Source organism: Takifugu rubripes, chromosome 20 (assembly GCF_901000725.2).
Source record: "Takifugu rubripes chromosome 20, fTakRub1.2, whole genome shotgun sequence".
Classification (NCBI taxonomy): Eukaryota; Metazoa; Chordata; class Actinopteri; order Tetraodontiformes; family Tetraodontidae; genus Takifugu; species Takifugu rubripes.
In genome coordinates, this window is record NC_042304.1 from 8652252 (window position 1) to 8674811 (window position 22560).

Consider the following 22560-nt stretch of genomic DNA (forward strand, 5'->3'; position numbering starts at 1 on the left):
CTCAGAGGAATGATGGCGGCTTTGTTAAAACTTCATGTTGTGAAAAACAAGGGCAACTGTAGCTCAGCTCCATCAACACCCGCTTTCTCTCCGTTGTGTCACAGTCTCGGATGTCGATCGATATCGGGGTTGCTTTATCACACCTGAGTAACCACGATTAGGAATCCGACAGGCCAAATAGTTTACAAAACGCAACCAGCGACTCGGAATCTGTCGGGTGAATGGAAGTAAAAGTCGAGGAGGCAACCGAGCACATCTGCACGGAATATTTCACCACACTTGGAGGGGAGGGCGTGAGGGAGGGGGCACAGTCGCACCATCAAGCTCCTCCAGCAACATGTAAATCCTTCATTCACCTCTGAGTTATGGTATCATTTTAATTTCCTGCTGCAGCCAAGAGAAGCGTGTTTATTCAAAGCAGATGCAAATGTCACGTGTGCTCAACATATGCTGATGAACCAGCGTTTCTTTGGTGCAGAATCGATGCAACTTCCACTGAAGCTCGTCTGGCAACGACAGCCTCTGCTTCACAGTCGCAGCTGTGATTGTCGTTGGATGGTTCGCTGCTAATTTTGGATGAATCTTTCCTGTTTAGAGGCTCGGCCTGCTAACGTGTCCTATCAGATGTGGGAGCCTGTGTCAACAGCATGTTCTGACAACGCTGGTATAACTGGACGGCAACACAAAGGAAATGTTTGTGGAGGAATCGATGCTGCAAACTCAAGAAGTGAACAAACCTGCTTGTTAAAACTGTGATCTCGTCCTTTAAACTGTTCTTGATAATCTCAGCAGCTGACGGATGACTATAACATCATCATTATCGTGTCAGATTTATTACAGTAGATCATGCAGTCTTAACAGGAAAGCTTGGTTTATTTCACAGATAAAGAAAGTAAAATTGTACAACGAACAATCAGAATCATTGTGTCTCTGCAGAGTTTTTTTCCATCTCTCTCTCTCTCTCACACACACACACACACACACACACACACACACACACACCTTTGTATTTTCTCACAAACCCCTTACGCTGACTTAAACTCAAACCCAGTCTTGATGTCCTCACTGTCTGAGTTGTCCTCACTCTGCAGGGGAAATTCTTGATTTGATCCTTGCTGTTTAGCATGTACACACATTACATAAAGACACACTAAATAGTTCAAAGCTCCGAGAGTTTGAATTACAGCTGCCAAACAGTGCTACATACTTAGCAAGCAGAAATGTCTCCTTTAAATGAGTTTTGTTTAGGATGTGCTATATGTGTTTTATAGAGAGCATCTGTTCTCCACTCTCCTCTTCTTCTCTGGTTTCTCCTAAAAAGGGTTGAACAACAGGAACAACAATCAAGGACTTTCGCTGGTAATCATGTTGGTAAAGTCTTATGAGTCTATTTCCCTGTTTTACCTAATTCTGCTTTGCCACTCTTGCGTCCACAGCCGCGATCAGTTCCTGGACCCAGTCGTGTTCTGGGTTGGTGCAGACAGTCCGCTGTTTCTGCTGCGACCGTTTCTTCTTCATCTGAAACCTGCGTAGGATTTCAGATCATTTTGATGCTGCTGCCAACTCAACCTCTCCATGTAAAAACATTCTCTTTTTCCATTCTCTTTGCCAGTCGATTGTAACGGGACGGTTTTGGGAAGAGAAGAAAAACCCAGGAGAAATGCTGGCTAAGCCTCTAAAGTGAAGGTGAGGTCACTCACACAACAGCTCTGATGTTGCAATCGCCATCCGTTTCCTGCCTCCAGTATCTCTCAATGTTCTTCTTTGCATTCCGCCTCATCGAGTTCACATAGCCGAGGCAGCAGTTGCCGTATGACCCTGGGAAGGAGGGGGGGGGGGGGGGGGGGGGGGAGATCTCTAAATCAGGAAACTCTACTACAGGGTTGTAATTTGCCAGCACTATTTGTCACGCGAGGAACCATGAATAACATTGGAATATATCTAGAAATTAAAAAATCTCTAAGCATATTTCAATAGTTGTTTTTTTAAAAATATAACGGATAGTTACGTTTAAAAACATCTCACTATTACCATAATAATACCGCACAGTCAGCTGTGTTTGTTTCTTGTGTTTAATGCGCTGCAGCTCTTTCTCAAACCTCATAACTTATTAAGCCCATCACAACATACCGAGGCAGATTAAACTTTGCACACCGGGTCAATAATTTTGAGCCATTAATTCCCATGATTGGAAAATGAAGGTTTAGTTAGAAAAACAGTTGCAGTCAGATGTTGTCTGCTCATGACGCCTCCACTCATACTGTATGAATATCTCTGACCACAAACACATCCATAAATGGGGCGCACTGACCTTGAGCCAGGCTCACGTACATGCAGGTGAAGAGCAGGAGGAGGAACAAGGTTTGGAGCTTCATGGTCAGTTTTGGTTTCTCTGCAGATTAAAAAAAAAAAAAAAAGGTTCAATCAAAGTTGAACAAAACAGAACTCTTCAGGAGGAAATTTCACCCTATTTCCAGCGTCCCATCTGGACGGCTGAGAAAGAATTCTAGTTAGAAAAAGTTCTGATCTGGATTCTAGTTGCGACTACTTCATCTGAAGCAGCAACTTCTCATTTCCAGCCCAGCACATCAGGTTTGGAAAAGCCTCAAGAGGAATATTCAACATGCAAAAGAAACTGACCTGCTGCCACTCAGGACCTCCTAAATCTCAAGACGATCTTTTGTCTGTGCAGCTTGTGGTGCCTCAATACTCTTATGTGCCCATAAAATCTGCCCTCCCCCAACGTCGACCCCACCTCTCCTCCTCCCCTGACATGTCAACAAGAGTTTTATAACCGCTGTGTAAAAGTGCAACCTGATGACAGAACCCCACGGGGCTTTCTGCTCGAGGTACCTAAAAAAGAAACATATGTTGAAGTTTCTGCGATGTGAGAGAGCACGTTGGGGGTCTCCATGGGGGGGGGGGGGTAGTCTGCAGGTAGACACATTCCTGAGAACTTTTAGTGATTGCTTACATTCACATAACAGACGCTCAAGATGTAATCAAACACATGGCAGAAACCCAGAATGTATGTGTGTGTGTGTGTGTGTGTGTGTGTGTGTGTGTGTTGCTGTTCTGAGCTCTTCAGCCTTGACGGCTATTGGAATTTTATCTTTAAAGTTGACTGGAATCAAACCTCTTCGTCATATCTGCCAGGAATTTCACTTTCTCTAGTAATCAAATAATACAGATTAGCTCTATAGCTACTATAAAGCTACTATATTTAGGATGTTACCTGGAAGTGTCGAGGTAATAAATTGATTAAATTAGCACGTTTATGGACAATGTAAATGACTCCGATAGATAATAGCTGAAGTTAAAATGCTCAATGATCTGCACGCCTCCAGGAAATCTGCCTTTCAAAACCAGTTTTTTACCTGGCAGAAAGAATTTCCTGCCATTCAAACAAGATCCGAGTGTGGTCCAACATTTGTTGGCAGGGTGTCCCAGTTCATCCCAGAGGCATTCAAACTTTGTTCACAGAGGAATTACCGAGCCAAAGTGAAACCTTAAGTCCTCTTTAAAATCTTAATCGATCTGTTTACTCATTCAGAGGCCTGTAAGAAGGCACAAATACATCTCTATTAACAAAAAAATCCTTTTGCGAATAATTGGCACATTTATCAAACACATGATTTGAATAGATTTATATTTGCATAGATCAAGATTTAAATGCGGTTTTAAAAAGACTTAATAGACAATGAAACTGTCATTTTCCTTCCTTTATCTTCCTTTATGTTGGTTTAATCCCGCTTGTACACGAAGCCTGATTCTGCTTGAGAAACGACTGCGCGCTACTGCCACCTAGCGTTCGCGACCGCAACTGCGCCCACTAAAGCAGTCCATTCCAGCGATCCACTCCTGTTCTCAGGATGCCCGATACTTAATCCGTTATTTCAATCCGGAATCCAACCCGCGTTTTCCCACCCCCTCCATTGTGGGCGTGTCCCGCCGGCTCACCTCCGTAACAGCCACATTGAACCATCTGAACCAGCAAACCGAGCCAGACCGAGTGAGTGCAAGTCACCCTGACTGTGCTTAATCAGTCGGCGGGGGTGTGTGTATAAAACGGCTCGATAGCCTTTATTACTCAGCACTTCCATACACTGTCCGCACCCGCTGTCCGTTCTCGCCAAGCTCGACTCCCGACAAAGCACATGGAGCCTCAAAACACCAACATGAACGGCGAGGCGACGCTGCTGTTTACCCACGCGAAGACCCTCAGACTCCACACCGGGAATTTAGTCAGCCGAAGCCGCCTGAAAAAGAAGTGTCCGTCCTCTCCGAGCGAGGAGGTGAGATGATCTGGCCCGATTCATAACGACGACACCGCAGCTCGCCTAGCTTAGCCCGAGTTAACGCGGGGCTAAATATTGACCGGGCTAACGGGAGTGTGTTCACGGGTCGAGGTGGGCTGGTGTCGTCATGGGAGCAGGGGAATTTCTCTTTAGGAGCTTAAAAGGAACTTCCTGCAGCTTTACCTTATTAGTACTGGCGACTGACCGCATATACCAGGAACCTATAAGCACGGATGTCAGTCTTCCTCATTTTTGGTGTGTTTTGCATCTAATTTTGTTAGCAAGTGAACTTGGTTCAGTTGCTCCGACATTTCTTGACGTCACGATTGCGCGTTAAATTGTCGTCCAAAGTTAGAGTCCTTTCCCCAGGACGGTGCATCACGATCCCGTTGGCATAGTTTTCAGTCCAGTTTATGCAAATAAAGCCTGTTTTGCCACAGGTGATGGGTGAAATGCTACACCTAGGGTACCAATATTTGTCCTCAGGTTATTTTATTTGTTTGCACGCTGAAGAACGTATATGAAAATTGGTCAAATGTAATAATTAGTCTGAATTTGTATAGTTATTCTAGGGCTTTAAAAAGAGCAGTAATTGTAGAAGTTACTGTAACAAATTGATTATAATTAATGTTTGCACGGGTACATTTCTGCACGATAAAAACTGAAATGTGTATTAGAAGGTGTTGTAGTCAAGGAAGACGCTATTGACTGCACCTCTGTGGGAATGTTGCTACCTGAGATTCACCTGTGGATCAGGATCATGTTTCAGATGCATTCTCACCTGAACATTTGCAACCAGGTGACTTTACATATATTTGCCACCACGTCAAACAGGTTGCAGTCTTGACATGACCTTCAAGCATCTGGCCTCCACAACACTCCTTTGTTTTTAAATAATTTCACTCATTAACACAGCTTCTCTGTCCCACAGAGATTTCATAGTTAAATATACTGTGACCCACTTGCAGCTGCGTCCATCCACAAGGACAGGGAGGTTAATGAAACACCAGCTCGTTTAATGTCCTCGTTGTCTTCTTCTGTTTGATATTGCAGCTTCAAGACTGCATTCAAGCCACGCTGAGTGACTGGTTGGCTTCGGCAAAACTGCCGTCGGAGGTGAGGAAACCTGTTCTTCTGTTTGTGCGGTTCTATAAATTCCAGGGTGGGGTGATCTAAAATCCCTGGGCATCACAGAACGGAGCCGCCTAAAGAATCCGTCCTGATGAATGTTTGTGCAGCACCGCCCGCCCAAGGCGCCATTCCATTTGTGTCTGTCTGTGAGGATGGGGGTTGGGAACCCATTTGAACCCATGGAAGGATTTCAGAATAATTTAGGTGTTCTGGAAAGACCGGATTCAAGAGCCGAACTGCTGCAGTGCAGATCCATTCCTTTGACGTGGCGGCTGTGTTCCTCGTGGCTAATTTGCTTCAGCTTTTTTTGGCCGCGCGCGCTCGGCTCATTTGGGGTGGGGGAGCAGCGGCAGAGAGAAGCCTAAAGTTTGTCAGACGTATCTCCCCTGCTTGTGCATGCTCAGGCCTCGTGCTGGAATATGACAATGGCATATTTAGGCTAAAGGTCATGGTTGAAGAGGCAGCGACTGCACTCAGTGAGGAGTGTGTGTGGGCGTGTTCCTCCTAGAGGCTAACCCACCTGTCTGTACGCTTCCTCACAGCTCTGGATGATGGCATTGGCATGTTTTAACCCAGAATGGAGCCAATCATTAATAATATAGCAGCTTTGCAAATGTTGTATTTGAGTTCAATTTAAATCACATTTGTGATGGAAGCCCTTTCGGGCTCCTCGCCGTTTTGATGAATACACTGTGTTTTTAGTCAAACGCTGCCATTTAACCAGCAACCATGTGAGCTGCTCTTGAGATAATTACCATTCATTCACCCGAGCAGGGTCAGCGGTTTCTGTCACACTCTGATCTAAAGTTCTTTCTCTGTCTTCCAGGAGTTTCCAGATACTCTCGACTGTTCCATTCCCCAGGAAACGGATGCCATCCCACCCGAAGAGAGGGAGGAACTGAAGGTTTCAGGTTCCTATTCAGCTCTGCTGGCTACATAAACACAGTCTCACAATGCACCAAGAGAAAGAAAGAAAGACTTAAGACGACTTCAAATGTTTCTTTATTGACAGTTTATCAGCTCTTTTTTTAATGGTGAAATCAGTTTAAGTAATAACGGCGTCTCCATCAGCCTTATGCACAGACGGCAGGTGGGACCTTCCTGATGTTCCTTTTTCCTGTTACAGTGAAGCTGTTCCTGTGTGAGCCGGTTCAGTCCTCCATCAGTGATGCAGTGGAGATGGGTGAGTCACCTGTACCCCACAGACTACAGCCAACTCTAATGGGGCACCATCGCTGTTTAATATTGTCCATCTCTTATCTTCAAGCTTGCCAGACACTGGGTGTGTCTCAGCTCGACTCTGTTATTATTGCGCCCCCTGGACCCGTGGAAGGGGACAGCCAAACCTTGGCTAATCTTCAGCCGGCCTGGGAGGAGCTGACGGCCCTGGTCAGAAACCAGCAGATTGCTGCTATCGGCACCTCGGACCTGGACAAAGACCTGCTGGAACAGCTCTACAACTGGGCTGACGTGAGTGTTTAAACCAAGCCAGAAGAGGAAAATGCACAAGTCCTCCTTTAAAACAACTCATTTGAGGGGGGGGGGGGAGTGAAAATAGAAAGAAAAGACTGGTAAGAAAAGAGCAGTGGAATGTTTAGCAGAAAAGTTTCCTCAATTTTTCCCAGAACCGAAGGCTTCAGTGGAGCCTGTTTTCCTGGAACGGTCCCAGACTCATGTGCACTGCTATTGTGTGGATCTGCATGTGTGTCAACATGCACCTGAACAGCTGATCTCACACATCTGCTCATGCTCAGCAGCAGCTCAGCGGTTGTCATAGAGATTTACGCTGCAGCACAGCGACATAAATATGTCAGCGTTTGCTAGAGCTGCTTCTGCAGATCAGAGACCCCGTCCAGTTACTAGAGCCCGGATAAACAAGCGTGACCCCTCGTGGAGGTCAACGGCCAAACGCTGAGCTCGTCCTCTTGTCTCGTACCAGGTGAAGCCCAGCAGTAACCAGGTGAACCTGGCCTCCTGCTGCGTGATGCCTCCTGACCTGACCGCCTTCGCCAAGGAGTTCGACATCCAGCTGCTCACGCACAATGACCCAAAAGGTGAAGCTGAAGTTCTTGATCTCGCGTGTTAAACCGCTCTCTTTAAACTGCTGTGTGAAAGCTCTCCCTGCTAACCCTAACCTGTTGTGGTTCTTATCAACAGAGCTGATATCAGCCGCCACGTTCCAGAAGGCGGTGCAGGAGGGCACGCAGCGCGCCATCGCGGCTGACTGGAGGCTGGAGTGGGTCCTCCGTTACTCCATCATCGTGAAGAGCCGGGGCATCATCAAGGCTAAGGGCTATCTGGTCAGCGCGGGGAAGGCGAGCCCTTAGCACGCCGCGGGAGTCGGACACACAGACAAAGCCATTGTTTTTGAGTGTTTGTTTTGACAGGCAACAGTTTCAAACGATGCCAACGTGAGTGGCGAAGTTGCATATTACAAATGAGGTTATTGATCGTGTTCACATTCTTCAGTTCAACAGATGCTCATTCCCAACATCTTGGTCAGACTGTAGCGGAAGGAGGACATGAATATGCAAGATCACACCTGGGATCAGTTTTTTTTTTAAAGACTGAAATTCACCAGTTCGCTACTGCTGACTCAGAACTGTCAAAAGCACTTGGCTTCTTCAAAGGATCCTCAAACCTGCTCTGACATTAAGTGCCTCACAATAACTCCATTTCTCCTCATTCCATTAACGTTTCCTGTGTTGATCATGCCTTAACATATTAATCTGAACTAAGAGATTGAACCTAACAAGGTCAAATCAAAATAACTGACTGTACTGTATAATTCTAACCAATTTGGGGGATTAATGTTTCATTTCAATGCTCCAGTGATACTTTTACACCTGTGAGATTTGCATTCCTAAATTCGCTAAAATGATGCACTCTTTCAAATCTAGCTAAATGAATGTTTATTTTATGATAGTCTCCAATTTAAATGAAGCACACAACTGAGTTTTAATTACATTTTATGCATTTTTCATACAATGTGCTCTTTTTCATAAATGTCTGTGTTTACCCATTTTATGTGCTCATGAGATTAATTTTTATCATATATTGGATCCTTCTATACTTCCTCCATTTTAAACATACTACTGTACTCTAGACTGGCTAACCTCATGATGTACTGTCCTGATCTGTTGTACTGTAAACTAGTGGAAATATAATCCTTTCAGAAGTGGGATACATTTGTCTTTAATTTTATGGAGTCAGAATAGGTTTGTAGAGCAGTTTTCAAGTTTTATCATTTGGTCTGGAGACATCAAGCGTGAACAAACACAATGGTGAAAGAAAAAAAAACAACATTCCAAGATGTAATAGCTTAATAAATTATCAAATCTATGTACTGAAGAATCCTGTATTTTTGTGGATATAGATGATAAATTCACAATTTCCCCCTTTGGTGAATTAATACATTAAGCATTATGTAATCTGTATTTTTTTTTAAACAAAATCTATTAAAATCACTTTAATTCTTCAAAAATTAAGTGACCCCCAACTATGTTTAATATCACACTTAACACTTTCATTAGTATGTAGCATCTTAGTCAAGTGTACATGCTCATTATTGGTCTATTTTGGTGTTCCTATACAATGTATGTGCATATACTTACATGAAGCGTAATACTTTATCATATTTGTAGACAAAATGGGGTGTTAAAGTTGAATTTAGTGGACCAATTTGCACGCAAATGTCTTTCCAGTGTTTGCGTTGTAAATGCGGCGCTTTGCTCTGTGATCGACTACCCGTCCTGGCTCTCTTCTATCGACTTTTCCCTGCAGCCTTTCCACCGGAAGCGAGAGCAGGATCTCAGCGTGCAATATGGTGGTCACAAGGCGAGGCGTGCGCGTTTCCCCCCCGACTAGAACCGCCACCGACGAGGCCCCTGACGTGCAGGTATGTCTGGCTGCGGTATGATGCCGAAGGAGTCGGGATCTCCCTAACTCCGCTTCAATCGGAGCGGGATCCACCCGGTCACGCGCGTTAGCCAGCGGCTCCCTCTTCACGTGGGCACCGTCATCCTGCTGAGTTTACAAACGTGCCGCTGTTGTTATATAAACAACTGTTGGCAGCACCCGGCGGGGCGTTCTAACCATTCAGGAGAAATACCCCCTCCAAAATCTCACCCCTTCACGCCAGATTCTTCTTTTATAAGTTTTAGTCCGTATAAAAACACAGTCATTGACCGTAAAGTGTGCTGTTTGTGCACACTGGGGTCCCCTGGGTGACGGGTAAACTAGATGTTCGTTTGTTCTCTTCCACACAGGTCAGTCCAACAGGTCGAACAAGCAGGAGGGTTTTGAAACAAGTTGAGAGCCAGAGTCAATGCACCCACCTGGAAAAAAGTGACAGTGAACATCAGGGGTCTCCTCCGGCCTCCTCGGTGAAGCGATGCAGCAGAGCAGCCAGACTTCACAGTCCAGAGCCGCCGGCGACCCCCGTGGGCTCCACTCATGATGCCGATGTGTCCGATCTAGAGTCCCTGTGCTCCGCTGTGTCCGACACCGAGACGGCGCTGACCCGCACGAAGCGACGCGCGAAAAGGTCTCGCAGAGGTTGTGGCGGAGATGAAGAGCTTTCTGAAGTGGAATCCTGCTCCTCTGCGCTCTCGGCCTCCAGCGCTGGCTGGAGTAGCCCGTCGGAGCGCGAGGAGGAAGACGCTTCCTCCGAGGTCCGATGCAGCTCAGGGTTCAGCCAAAACGGACTCGGTGCAGGATTCCTGCGGCTCTACTGTGTCCACATCTAGAGTCACGAGAAGTCAGAGAAAAGCCGCCCCCGCCAGATCATCCACCAGACAGACTGGTGAATCTGAGCTGTCCGACCCCGACAGCTATTTATCCAGCATCTCTGGAGCTGATGTACCCAAGTCCACCAACCGCCCAGCAGCCAGATCCTGGAGGGAAACGGGTCCCATCCCCATTAACCTAGACAAAGATGGGGAGCACACATCCCTGACCCTGACCCCAGTACGCCAGAGCAGCCGTGTCGCTGCAAGAAAGATGAGGTTAGCTGCTGTAGAGGTCAGCGAGCCCCAGTCATGTGATTCCGAAGGGTTTGAGTCCGGTCCTTCTTACAGCCGGGGAAGTCGTCAACGGAGAACAGCTAAAATCCAGGACTTGGACTCAGACTCTGACCTTACCGATATGCAGTCCCCCGGTGGCAGCTCCTGCTCCAAACAAAGCAGCAGCCGCACATCCTCGAGGAACAAACGCCCAGAGACCCCAAATGTCTCCAGGGACTTGGTCAAAACCTTTAGTGTTGTAGAGAAAGATGTGGAATCAGCTGAGAACACGTCATTGGATGACTCGAGGTTAGAAAACACAGTGATTGAGGCTGCTGAGTGCACACTGGTGGAGGAAGAACTCGAGCAAGATCCCAAATCCAATGGAATCGAGACGATAGCAGAGACAGAGGTCCCAGCGCAAGACTCCCCCAGTGTTGAAGATGCTGCAAGTGGCAGGAAGGCGCCAGCAGGAGGAGCTGTGCGTGGAAAATCGGCACGAGGACACTTTAGAGCTGGAAGAGAGGCAGGAAAAGGCCAAATCAGAGCCGATGAAGATAGAAATATATGAGACCAAAGAGCACGATGTGGCTGCAGGGGTCACTGAGACAGATCAGTTACAGGGAGGCACAGATGTTGGTGCTGCTCTTGATCAGGAAGTGGAGGCCCGACCTGTGGATGGTGACGATCAGCAGGTGGTCGAGTGCTTTCAGGTAACCTCCAGCCAGGAGCACAACATCACAGTGGATTCTGTTTCTGAAGAGGAGCCTCAAGTAATCACCATCCAGAAAAAGGAATTTATCAGCCTGCTGGACAGCAGCGAGGACGAGGAGGAAGAGGAGGACGAAGATGAGGAGAGGGAAGTTTCTGACACAGAAGAGAAGAGAGGAGTGCCTTCACCAAAGCCTGGAGCAGCAGACATGGCCGTAGACGGACTGTTTATGATCGACACGCGGCCTGGGCAGGAGGCCGACCAGCAATACTTCGTGGAGAAAGCAACGGAGAAAAAGAAAATCCCAGAAGACAAGGCTGAGCAGGAGGAAGAGGAGGACTTTGTGGACGAAGAGGGGAGTGATGATGACGACGAAGATGCAGACGTCCTCTACTCCAGTAGAAATCCTCTGTTGTGAGTATTACTGAAAGTCTACAGAGGATTTCTGAATATGAAGCCAGAAAAGCTCATTATGGCTGAAACTGTGAGAAATGAGACGTGACGACTCGTCTTGAAGAATTTTTCTGTTTGCCAATTTGTTTCAGGAAGGAGATGTCCAGCCGCATCGACCCCGGCATCAGAATGAAGGAGCTCGGGGGTTTATACATCAATTTTGATGGCGGCAAATCAAAAGCCGTCTCCAGCTCGATGCCAAAGCCGAAGGATAAAAAGATCCAAGACGAGGTAGGATAAACAATTTTTCTTTTATCATCGGAAAACTGTAACGCTGAATGAATAATGAGGGCGGCAGCTATGCAATGAGGGATCAGTCCAATAACGGCGAAGATGTGGTTCTTTGTTTGGCCTTTAGCGCCTCAGCTGTGAGCTTTTTGTCTGTGGCGCTCAGGTGATGAAGAGGAGTGTAATCGGAGCAGACTTTGAGAAGAAGGACGCGGTGCCTCCGTACAGCGAATCCAAACAGAAGATGAAGTTGAAGCGCAGAGTGAGTCTCTGGATCACATCTCCCAGGTTGTGCGTGTGGCTCCGTGCATAAAGGTGACGTCGCTTTCCTGCTCAGGTGGAGAAGGAGAAGACCACAGGAGATGGCTGGTTCAATATGAAAGCCCCCGAGATGTCTCAGGAACTAAAAGGAGACCTCCAGGTCCTGAAGATGAGGGGCTCCTTGGATCCCAAGAGGTTCTACAAGAAGAACGACAGAGATGGGTTTCCGAAATATTTTCAGGTCAGCGAGAACCCGAGTCACCTGCTCACTAAAGTCTCAGAACATTTTCAAACCTACATTTCCTGCAGCGGGTAACAAACAAACTTTATGAATCTGTCTGGTTCAGGTCGGTACTGTTGTGGACAACCCAGTGGACTTCTATCATTCCCAAATCCCCAAGAAGAACAGGAAGAGGACCATGGTGGAGGAGCTGCTGGCCGATGCCGAGTTCAGACAGTAAGTTTTGAGCGTTCCCCGATAAACTGTAACCATCAGGTCAGATCCAGGTTTCCGGGACGTGGGCATCACACCTGACAGACGTCCTGCAGCCTTTTAAGACACGTTTCTCTTTTTCCAGAAAAAACAAAAAGAAGTACCAACAAATAGTGGCGGAGAAAACAGCACAAGCAGCCGGCAAGAACAGGCGGAAACGATTCCATAAAAAATCAAACCCAAAGAAGCAATGAGAGGGTCACCACCTCTGCTATGGACTGACGGGGGTTTAGTTTTTCATGATTTTGGAATGTCACAGGCTTCTATTTAAAAAAAGAATATTTTTAATCAATTCACTTTTGATGTTATAAAACTGCAGCTGTACAATAATCATCTTTTCAAAAAACAGGCAGCAAAATAACATTAAAATACTTGGACTGGCACCTGTGTCTGACTGTTAAATGAAAGTTCATATTTAACAGGAAGTCAAATATTGGACAAGAATAAGCCTCCGAGCCAGATTTGACTCATTGAGTCGTGTCTTCAGGGTGGCGCCAGGAGCCGGATGCCTGGTACGACTTCAGTTATTTCCTCTTAGACTGATATTCGGATCATTTTCGCTGCCTCTTCCAGGCAGGATTATGTAAAAGTCCTGCAGCTGGCTCGGCTGGATCCTTCTCTCTCGGGTTGGGAGGAATATGCTGCTGCGCCTTCGGCCCGTCCCTGCAGACGCTCCATGGAGAGTGTCGGGTCTGTGTTTGATCCTGGAGATGACAGAATGTGCCAGAAAGGATCCTGCACCACAAAACTAACATGGTCAGATTTCAAAATAAAATCTTTTGCCACCTACAGTAAATATGATCCTGTAGAGATGGGCAAAACTAAATGAGATGTCTTTAAGCTGCAGCTGGCAGAAACTGGTCATGTCTAAGAGCAGAGATTGGCTAAACTCAGTAAAACTGAAGGTCAGACTTAAGTTATTAACTTTAAGCTTTGTGATGAGGAGGGTCCTGCTCAGCTTTGGCTCTGTGAGTCTGTAGAATCCTCTGGACTCTTTGGTGGATCTCTGAGTAGGTTGTGCTGGGCTGGCTGGCCAGGATGCTGTGAAGGACAGGTGGAACTTATGATCAGTCTGAGTTGCATGTAGTTGTCTCTATTCCTTCAGATAGCTTTCTATAAAATGTCTTTGCTTTGGTGCTCTTGACTGCTCTATCATGGGGGGCTGGAGCCTATCCTGGCTGCATGTGTGTGGGGGCCCCTAGGTGAGTTGCCAGGTCATTGTGGTTCTGGTGCTGGGGGGAGAATGCCTTCCATGTTTTGTCTGTGCTGGGTCTTGAGCTAGGAACCCTTGACTTCCCAGCCCAGTCAACCAACTAACTGAGCTACCTCCACCCACCACCTGCTGCTTCTCAGCTGCCTTTTGCTCCACTATAAATTGTCTGCAGCTGTTATTTTCATCCACTAGTCTGTGCTATAGCTTAGGCCATGGACACTCCATCCACGTGGACACAGGAGAGTGATTATCCTTTATGAAGCAAAATGAATCCTCCGTGTACAGAACCAATTGCCTTGACGCTGTGTGTTTGTGACTGCATGAACTCGTACACGCCCAAGGCCTCAGACAGCTCTGGAGCAGAAGTTATCACTGAGAGAAATAAGGAGTAATAAATAAGAGTATCGCTTCACGTCCTGGAAGTACAACAGAGCTGTCGGAACAGGAAAGAACCTTTTCAGTAGCTGCTAAAAAAAAGTCATTAAAGAGAAATCATCCAAACATGCGTCCCAACTGACGGCAGAGACACAGACGGCGGCATTTTAGCTGTGGCCGAAAGACGTGTGGCGAAACGTGCCCCTCTCCGAGTCGGGGGGAATCTACCGGGGCCTCCTCTAATCCTCCGCCCTGCAACTCCTGCTGCGTTTTCAATTGAGGAAAAAGTATAATTCATTTCCTACTATTTACTCTGGAGTTTAAGATTGTTTATTGATTTTTTTTAATGTTTACTTATGGACACAGCAGATTGGAAGACGAAGGAAAGGCCCCAAAAAGCAAACAAACACAAGGGAACATCGCTCCCCTCGGTGTGTTTAACTCCCAGCTGCCACGATCGATGACAAGGTCTCTCTGAATGTATTAAAGCCCGGATGGGGTCAAATGCATCAGGCTCGGGCTGAAACACAAATCAATAGCATTTTCCTCTTTGTTTTCCCTTCACTCAGTCTCCTCTCTCAGTAATGAACAAACATGACAAGACATCAGCTTCTGTCATTTAAGAGGTGGAGGGGAATTCATCTGTCTGTCGAGGGCGATCAAAATTAAAGCCTGGATGTGTGGCGGTGCATAACTAATCTCATGCCATTGTCATGTATTTGCTGTATGCTGTAATTGGAAACTCGGGCAGGTGCCTCTTTTTCTTTTATGATCTTTTCGGCAAACAAGCAAAGATTTACACAGATGGATGTGAATCCATTCAGGACAGAACAGGGGATGTTTTCTCTTGCTTCGCTGTGACTTTGAAGAATATCAGGTAGCCTTGCGGCCAGAAGAACACACTCTTCATCGTTCATCGTTACACGCGCTTCACGACAGTCTTGCCTTTCTCTGAGGGACTGCGTTTGTCTCCGAGGACGTCTGGAGTCTGACACGGTCAGCATGGACTGGGTTAAGGCGCCACTCCTCAAGGCACTTTTAAGAAGAGTTTCATCTTTGGAGGTTTGAGATGTCGGGGCCACCAACGTCTTCTCCTGGAAGACAAGAGAGCACTTTAAAGCAAATCTGCTAGCAAAAAGCAGCACGTTGGCCATCTTGTTGAACCAGTTATTTTATGATGTACATTCAAAGTCATGAAACAGGCAGCAGAACCTCACTGCTGAGCCATCACTCCCCAGACACGAGCTGTTCTCTCTCCTCCCCTCTGGAAGGCGCTACAGGTCAATGCATACTACCACAACCACACACACAAGAGCAGTTTCTCCCACAGGGCATTACCTTGACCAACACCTAAATCTGTCCAGCATTGTCCTTGTGTGCAGTGAGTGAAAGTAACCATAGTCAAATTCCTTGTGTCTGCACATACTTGTAACATAAAAATTGTGGAATTTTCGTGGTCTTTGCTACAGGACACACACAATATCTGAACACTTAATCCTGATGGAATAACACTTACTTGGCTTGTTCTGGGTCTGTAACTACCCAGAAGAGAAGATTCTGCAATAAAATGATGCAAACAACGTTAGTTCACCCTTTAAATCAGGATATATTTACTGCAGATAAGGTGTTTAAGAAGACAGGCAACACTGTAACACTGATAACATCAAAATGTATGTGTGAAAGTAAAAAACATGGCCTTTAAGGTGGGTGATACCTGTGAAGCTGACAGAGTGCTGACGTTTATTACTCTGAGAAGAGGAGAATGACGTCCCAATATCAGATAAATTACTGCCAACGGGCACCTGGGGCGGCACAACATCACTCATCAACAGTATTCAAGATTAAATTAAACACACAATCCTGATACACACATTAGAATAGTTTTTGTCTGCGGAATGAACTGATTACTATAAAGTGCTTCTTATCTCAGCCATAAATAAACATCACAGTGCTTTACAAAGGAATATGGGGAAAATAAGCCCCTATCTTGGAGGAAGCAGGATGCACTTCTGTAAAACACACTGCGTGCCACATGAGGAGGGAGCACAGGCTCTGCAGCATGAACCGATAATGCCTTTACCACAAAGCTCCGCTACTTCATTAGGTATCTATTTGTTAATTGCAGCTTGACTCTCAATTACTTGGGTTAATTGTCTACAGAGGATTCCCTCAGGAAAAAGGAGTGCAGAGAAAAACACACTCCTCTTTAATAAAATGCCTGTTGTATTCTACCTAAATTCCATTTGTCTCAGAAAAGCAAACAAATGTACCTACTCATTTCTTTAATGCCCGCTGGCTGGTGGAGTCTGATATTTATACCTGGCGATTAGATTTGATGTAAATGAAGCTGGAATGCAGCAGGGGCAGTGGGAAGAAGAGGAATAAAACAAGAGGCTTCTTCATGTCCATCAAATGCATATTTCCCAAGGCGCATGATCACAAAAATCACTTCCTTTTATATGCAAATCTCTGCGAGCATCGATACCGCTGCAATTAATGTGTTAATAAATAACTTTAGACCTTCCCAAATCCACCTGGTCAGCTATTAAAGAGCACTTGAGCCCTCTGGAGAGGATAATAGGTCCTACTACATGCGCGCATTTCATGACGTCAAAATCCATTAAAGGCTCAGGCAAAAAGATTAACACTGCTCACTTATGCTCTCATCTTAATCTGCACACCAGATTAAGTTACATTTTGGGACGCTCCCACTGGGATTGAGCAGCATTAATTCGGGATCCTGTTCACTTTATGACCCCCTGTCCACTAAACACAACTGTTATTGTGGTAAACAAATTAGCACGTGCCATTTGGTTCAACTTCTTTGAACAAATACATCTAGTGATACCAACCAGAAACGGCTGCTGGCTCTCAGTCTCCTTTCTGAAGTGGTGTGGGCCCAGCTGCAGATGCCTGAGCCTTTGCTGGGAGTCCTCTGACAGCTGGCACATCTTGCGGTGGGTGTAAGGCGACAAAGTCCGCGTTGTCGAGGACACTGTGGGCTGCTGGTAGCCAGATCGGACAAAGACTCTGGGGCCAGAGGGCTTCCTCTCTTTCTTGATCTTCACAGGATTGTGACGAGATGATGCTGAGGAGGAATGACTCCATCAACTTTCTGTCATTAAGCCTTCACGTTCAAGTAATCTGTGTTAGAGAAATGCTCACCGACTTCAGGCGACTCTTTGGTAGAACGCCTGGATGAGGACAGCAGCGGTTTGACGGGAGTAGAGCAGAGGGTCTGGGGTCACGGGCACAGGAGAGAAAGAAAGCATAGAGATCTTAAAATACGTCATCCTACCCTGACATGTTTCAGGATAACACGTCAAATATCTCTTCAATTCTCTGCAGAGCTTTTTCTTGTTCCTCGAGAACATCATGCTTTTTAGCCATTAAGGCAGCTGCTTTCACTCAGATTAGCCCTCTCTGGACAAACATTAAACCATTAGCTAAATCATCCAGCTTAAGTGTTACAACAGTGGCAGCTCCCATGGTGAACAGTGCTGCAGAGACAACCTCTGCAGAATTACTTTAATAACTCTAATGGCCCCTAACATCATTCTCACAAGCAATATCCTACTTTCAGTGTGTAATGCCAACCAAGGATAAATACATTAAGATGAAATGTTAATTGCATTTGATGACCATCTTCAGTCTAATGTGACAGAGAAACATTGCATGGCTGCACAACCAAAGGTAATAGGAAGGCTAGTACGGAAAATCATCCAACAGGTCGAGGAGATTTAAAGAGAGGTGTGAAACTGAAGAATAAACCATTCGTCAGGATACCATTTGAGATTAACCTGCTTTAAGGGCATAAAGGAACATACAGTATATGCTGCTACCTACATGTCCTTCACCTCTCTCTAGCTGAATAAGTCTTTCTTATGAATGCTACTACTGCTATTGTATGTTAAAGAAGCTTTAGAAGAGTTTAATGGCCAAGGATAAAAGATAAAATTTCACTAATGAGGGCATTTATTCTGTCTCATCCTTTCACTGAGACTAAGCTTGTGCCCCTTTCCATGATGAGTCCGTTTGGCCTTTTCATGTCACATGGAATGTGTGTGGTATTGTCTGAACAGAAAATAAATAGGTTCCTGCGTGAACTGATGAAAGCTCTTTCAAATGCGATCATTCCTGTGAAGAGACATATAGGATAGCTGTGTCACAGGGCACCATTCTCTTCACTGCTGGTACTTGTGATGGAAGCCTGTCAGCATCTTTAGCACCTCAGGGGTCTCAGGTCTGCCCCTTCAAGGTGCCAGAGACTTTGTGTATCTGCACCAAAGACAGTGTTCTGACAGCACCGTTACAAAACAGGCCCCCAAGGTCCCACCCTGCCCTGCAGAGGGTGGTGCAATCAGCAGATTGTACCGTCAGATGTAAACACCGTCTGAGCATCAAGACCTCTTCACCTCAACTGCCGACACGGGGATCTGCGCTCTGGTCAGGGAGGAACCGTCACTGACGGGAACCTAGACCCGAGGAGACAAGCGCGTTCCCTTGAGCTAATCTTGACCCTGAAAAACAGCCTCACAGTGCCTGCACCATGGACCTGACACCACAAACAAACTTATATAACCTGATAGTGAGCAACCATATTCATGGGACACAACTGACTGTTATTGACTCCCATATCGATAGATTCTTATGTTTTTATATTACTTACTCCTGTTGTACCAATTTAAATGTTATTCATGTATCTGGCCAGTGTTGTGACTACCACTGTGACATATCTTTCATTAGAATGCTGACAATAAACACATGAAAAAATCTTCTCACATTCAGTAAATGTGGTGTAAACCAGTGTTAAAAGCTAAAGCCATGATTTAAACATCAGTACACATTCAGGCTTTCGGTGAGTCGGTGGAAGACTTCAGTGCAAATCTCTAATAAAACAGGACATGGCGTTTCAGTTGGACAGGCAGGCAGGGGAATGCCTGAGTGGAGGAAGTATCACAGAGAAAATGGAGAAATTCTACTGTTTGACAGCCACTGCAGAGCTGATCCAAACATCCCCCTGAGGCGCCAGGAGAGGACCGAGAATCTGCCTCGCTGTCAGCGACATCCTGTTTAAACAAACTGCTCTGGTTTTGTTAGCACACCTGAGAAATGCGAGGTATTGTTAGCAGGACATGTGTGGCACAGATGTGATGGGTCATTTGCTACTCAACAGTGTCTGGAAGCTTTTCATTGTCTCAAAAAAGTAAAAGCAAGTTCGAAGACACATGATCTCATTTAACTGAGCAGCAGTTAGAGAGATAAAGTGCCTCATCTTGGGCTGAAAAAGAAATAAAACTGTTCCATGATAAAAACTGGGAGAATTCTCACGATAGAAGTCTCACTATCTGCATCACAGATCAGCAGCCCTTAATTACATTCACAAGGAGAGAACAGATACCCTTGAAGCCCTGCCAGAATGGATGGATAGATAGATGGAAACAGTAGCCATGGCAACAATAGAAAATGTGTATGTATGGTAGAAAGAGGCACATTTGAAAATGCACAATAGCAGCCGTTAGAGCAACGCCAGTCATTAAAGCTTTAGAGATGAAGTGTTCATGGCTTCAGTCACAATAGCAAACTTGCACAATGTGGAATTCGACATCTTTAAATCAAGACATTTTTTTAAACATTCATAAAAGATGAACAAAGACACTTACAGTACGAGCTGAACAGGACGAGGAACAAATACTCACAACAAAGGCGACATATAAAAGCAGGTGCATGTGTAAGTGCAGATCAAAAACAAACAAAACAGACAAAGGAAAGGAGGGACGGGGCTGTGATAATGCACAGGCTGATGGGATGTAATGGAGGACACACTTACAGATGAAGCAGACCAGCTGTCTCTCCCGTCACTCTCCTCTATGATGGATCTGGTGCCAAACTCCACTTTGGGAGAGATTCCCTAGAGGGAGAGAAACAAACATGACACCTTTAGCAGGCAGGGGAAGACAAAAGAACAGATTACGGCACTGACTCAGAAGAGCAATTTACAAAGACAAATCTCCACTTGATGTTCTCCTTCATAAAAACGTGTTAAAATAATGTACTGTTAGAAGAGACAAGCCAATTGCTATGTAGGCCTCAAAGAAAAACGCCTTAAAAGATGCACTTTTAAGGGAAAATGGCCTTTAGAGACATTTCAGTATGGCGGTTTTATGAGGACGAGGGACAGAGAAAAAAGAAACGGGCCTCTGCCAAGAGTTAAAGGAAAAAAGGTAGGGGGAGAAAAACGATGATTTCTGCTGTCTGCTATCAAAAGTTGACATCTCTGACAACCAAAACACTATCTTTCTTTAGACAAAATGGTGCTTTTGAACTGTCACAGAGATTAGGAGTAATCGTACTTAGGAAGCAACAAGCTTTTTTAGCCTTTGAATGACATATAATTCTGTAGCTGACCTGGACAGATCCCACAGGAATCATGTGGCATTTCGTATACGTCATATTTACACTCAATTTAATCTCAGCTTTTGAAGGATACCTTTCAGAGCCTTGAAGAGGGATCCTAAAGTAGATATGAGCTGACAAGTTTGCCTTTAAACGTTTCTTAGATTTTATTATATAAGTATATTCAAAAGTTGGGCTTGTGAAATAGAAAATGAACTTGATGGGACATGTCCTACATGAAAGGAAGAAGACCTCGTCATCAGAATCGCTCTCTCTGCAGGTCCTCTGGAACTCTGTGGTCTGTGGCGGGGGTACAGGAAATCTCTGCTGTTTTTCTTCATTGTAGCTAGGACCTTATCCTCTGAAACCAAAACACAAACCCAATCCAATTCAAATAGATTTCCTACTTTGCAACCATTTAGATGGATCAGGCCCACATAGCATCCTTTGAAAGCATACCTGGAGGTACCAGCTGAATCAGCTCAAAACATGTTGAGTCAGCTAAGAAGAAAGACAAACAGACTGTGAGCTAATGACCAGCACACTGGTTGCATAGCAAAGGATCCAGGACTGAAAGACGAGGACACAAATCCCTCGAGGCCATTTACCTTCAAGGAGGTCAGCTACATCAGCAGGGTCAACAACGCCTGGGAACATCTGCTTAAAAAAAGACAAAGCAAATCAATACGTATAACAGAAGGATGTACACAACCTGGTGTGTAACACTGCTACTCTCACCTAAGAAAAAAGGCCTCATTAATCAAGAGTAAGGCCAGTTATGTATAATTAGGAGTGCTGTAACTTAAAATCAGTAGATTTAACGGGCTACTGCATAAACAAGAACATAAGCAAAACTGGTTCTGATAAAAGAACACCGAGTATCCAACTTCTCCATGATAGATTTATGGACAAATAATATGTGTAGATAAAAGCATGACACATTCATATTTGTAAATTACAATATAGTGCTACATGTGTTATACATTGTCTGGTCTCATTAGTCCTGATAGCTCCAACCATCACAGCATTTTAAAAATATCACTGCACTCAACCTTTGGCAAATCTTGTGAGGTAAGCTCACCTTTGCAAACTCCATTCTGTGGTGGAAGATTAATGGAAACACAGGCGGCAAACAGGGAGTCTTTCTGTACTGACCCATGATGCACACTGAGAGGTAGATGTCACCTTTTCTGGGCAGAACAACTCCTGGACAGGTGATCTGAACAAAAAATACAACCCAAACCCTCTGAAGAAACGTTCCGTTGATGAAGAACCCATATGAATAAAACCACATAATGACTAATGAAGATAATAGAGAAGATCACTTCATAGTATGTATGCTGAGCACTGCATGAAAACTATATGTATATAACTCACCCTTAAATGACTGTAATTAGTCTTCCCAATTTATTTTTCTGGGTGATTATTGTGTATTATGTGGTGACCTCAGCCGAATGAATGTTAAACCCATGTTAAGCAGCTTAATAATACAGATATTCGAGGGAAGAAATGAATTTACTCTGGGTAATAATAGGCAACAATGTAATCACCTTCATCTTATTTAGCTAGCTTGCAAACAAAATGAACAGTAACTCTAGTAAATTTAAGAACAAGCATGGCATAAATCAAAAGAAATATTGCCATGAGTCAGTTTAGCAGCATGGTAAACTGCGGTTTTATCGATATGCAGCTATTTGAACAATATTATTGGAGAAGTGATCCCGAAAAGGCTGTAATGTGTGTCGGGTCTGTTAGCTAACGAGCGTAAACAAAGCTGCAGTATTTCGGAATAGTTCTGGCAGCATTTTCTACGTACTTACAGTTTGGATGTCCAAAATTACGGTGCATTTTAGAGAACTCTGATGTCCTTTTAAAGAAGAAAGCTTCTTTTTCAGGGAGGCCATTCATTCAACTTTCAAAGTTTGTTGTCATGGCTGCGTCATCACAACAGACAGGCCGGATGTGCCGTCACGTGACCAGGAAGAAGGAAGTTTAAA

General features: G+C 45.1%; 4 protein-coding genes across 9 annotated transcripts; 2 read left to right on the top strand and 2 right to left on the bottom strand.

The window, feature by feature from the left end:
- Positions 1-1403: 1403 nt before the first annotated feature.
- Positions 1404-2780, bottom strand: ccl25b (chemokine (C-C motif) ligand 25b). Its single transcript, XM_029828427.1, has 4 exons — positions 2641-2780; positions 2312-2392; positions 1701-1818; positions 1404-1525 (listed from the first exon to the last, which is right to left on the bottom strand). The coding sequence occupies exons 2-4, from the start codon at positions 2373-2375 to the stop codon at positions 1405-1407; spliced, it is 303 nt and encodes a 100-aa protein (XP_029684287.1). The 5' UTR covers positions 2376-2392; positions 2641-2780; the 3' UTR covers position 1404.
- A 1161-nt stretch (positions 2781-3941) lies between these two features.
- Positions 3942-8775, top strand: gclm (glutamate-cysteine ligase, modifier subunit). Its single transcript, XM_011614783.2, has 7 exons — positions 3942-4295; positions 5352-5414; positions 6256-6340; positions 6556-6612; positions 6697-6899; positions 7369-7483; positions 7587-8775. Exons 1-7 carry the CDS (start codon positions 4158-4160, stop codon positions 7754-7756), a joined length of 831 nt encoding a protein of 276 aa, XP_011613085.1. The 5' UTR covers positions 3942-4157; the 3' UTR covers positions 7757-8775.
- Positions 8776-9171: 396 nt separating this feature from the next.
- On the top strand, positions 9172-12962 carry dnttip2 (deoxynucleotidyltransferase, terminal, interacting protein 2). 2 transcript variants are annotated; one of them, XM_029828426.1, is made up of 7 exons: positions 9172-9327; positions 9698-11558; positions 11690-11828; positions 11992-12087; positions 12163-12327; positions 12434-12547; positions 12665-12962. In XM_029828426.1, exons 2-6 carry the CDS (start codon positions 10876-10878, stop codon positions 12545-12547), a joined length of 1197 nt encoding a protein of 398 aa, XP_029684286.1. In that variant the 5' UTR covers positions 9172-9327; positions 9698-10875; the 3' UTR covers positions 12665-12962. The 2 variants fall into 2 exon arrangements, with proteins under 2 accessions (XP_029684286.1, XP_011613081.2); XM_011614779.2 differs by having other exon boundaries at positions 12434-12543.
- On the bottom strand, positions 12846-22554 carry spata6 (spermatogenesis associated 6). Of its 5 annotated transcripts, XM_029828422.1 has the most exons (13): positions 22384-22550; positions 21645-21782; positions 21172-21223; positions 21023-21064; positions 20800-20924; positions 19998-20078; positions 17333-17405; positions 17020-17255; positions 15882-15969; positions 15684-15724; positions 15113-15261; positions 13504-13620; positions 12846-13314 (listed from the first exon to the last, which is right to left on the bottom strand). In XM_029828422.1, exons 1-12 carry the CDS (start codon positions 22465-22467, stop codon positions 13506-13508), a joined length of 1224 nt encoding a protein of 407 aa, XP_029684282.1. In that variant the 5' UTR covers positions 22468-22550; the 3' UTR covers positions 12846-13314; positions 13504-13505. The 5 variants fall into 5 exon arrangements, with proteins under 5 accessions (XP_029684282.1, XP_011613083.2, XP_011613082.2 ...); XM_011614780.2 differs by lacking the exons at positions 12846-13314; positions 13504-13620 and having other exon boundaries at positions 13639-15261; positions 22384-22553; XM_029828423.1 differs by lacking the exons at positions 12846-13314; positions 13504-13620 and having other exon boundaries at positions 13639-15261; positions 21172-21220; positions 21719-21782; positions 22384-22437.
- Between the last annotated feature and the right edge of the window lie 6 nt (positions 22555-22560).

Coding starts and splice junctions, on each gene's coding strand:
- ccl25b (XM_029828427.1), bottom strand. CDS start 2,375: ATGAAGCTCCAAACCTTGTTCCTCCTCCTGCTCTTCACCTGCATGTAC. Junction 1,819..2,311: donor GTACGTGAGCCTGGCTCAAG/GTCAGTGCGCCC, acceptor CCTCCTTCCCAG/GGTCATACGGCAACTGCTGC. Junction 1,526..1,700: donor TGCAACATCAGAGCTGTTGT/GTGAGTGACCTC, acceptor AATCCTACGCAG/GTTTCAGATGAAGAAGAAAC.
- gclm (XM_011614783.2), top strand. CDS start 4,158: ATGGAGCCTCAAAACACCAACATGAACGGCGAGGCGACGCTGCTGTTT. Junction 6,341..6,555: donor GGAGGAACTGAAGGTTTCAG/GTTCCTATTCAG, acceptor TTCCTGTTACAG/TGAAGCTGTTCCTGTGTGAG. Junction 6,900..7,368: donor AGCTCTACAACTGGGCTGAC/GTGAGTGTTTAA, acceptor GTCTCGTACCAG/GTGAAGCCCAGCAGTAACCA.
- dnttip2 (XM_011614779.2), top strand. CDS start 10,876: ATGCTGCAAGTGGCAGGAAGGCGCCAGCAGGAGGAGCTGTGCGTGGAA. Junction 11,559..11,689: donor TCCAGTAGAAATCCTCTGTT/GTGAGTATTACT, acceptor AATTTGTTTCAG/GAAGGAGATGTCCAGCCGCA. Junction 12,088..12,162: donor AGATGAAGTTGAAGCGCAGA/GTGAGTCTCTGG, acceptor TTTCCTGCTCAG/GTGGAGAAGGAGAAGACCAC.
- spata6 (XM_011614780.2), bottom strand. CDS start 22,467: ATGGCCTCCCTGAAAAAGAAGCTTTCTTCTTTAAAAGGACATCAGAGT. Junction 21,224..21,644: donor ACAGAATGGAGTTTGCAAAG/GTGAGCTTACCT, acceptor TCTTTTTTTAAG/CAGATGTTCCCAGGCGTTGT. Junction 15,725..15,881: donor GCACTCTGTCAGCTTCACAG/GTATCACCCACC, acceptor ATTTTATTGCAG/AATCTTCTCTTCTGGGTAGT.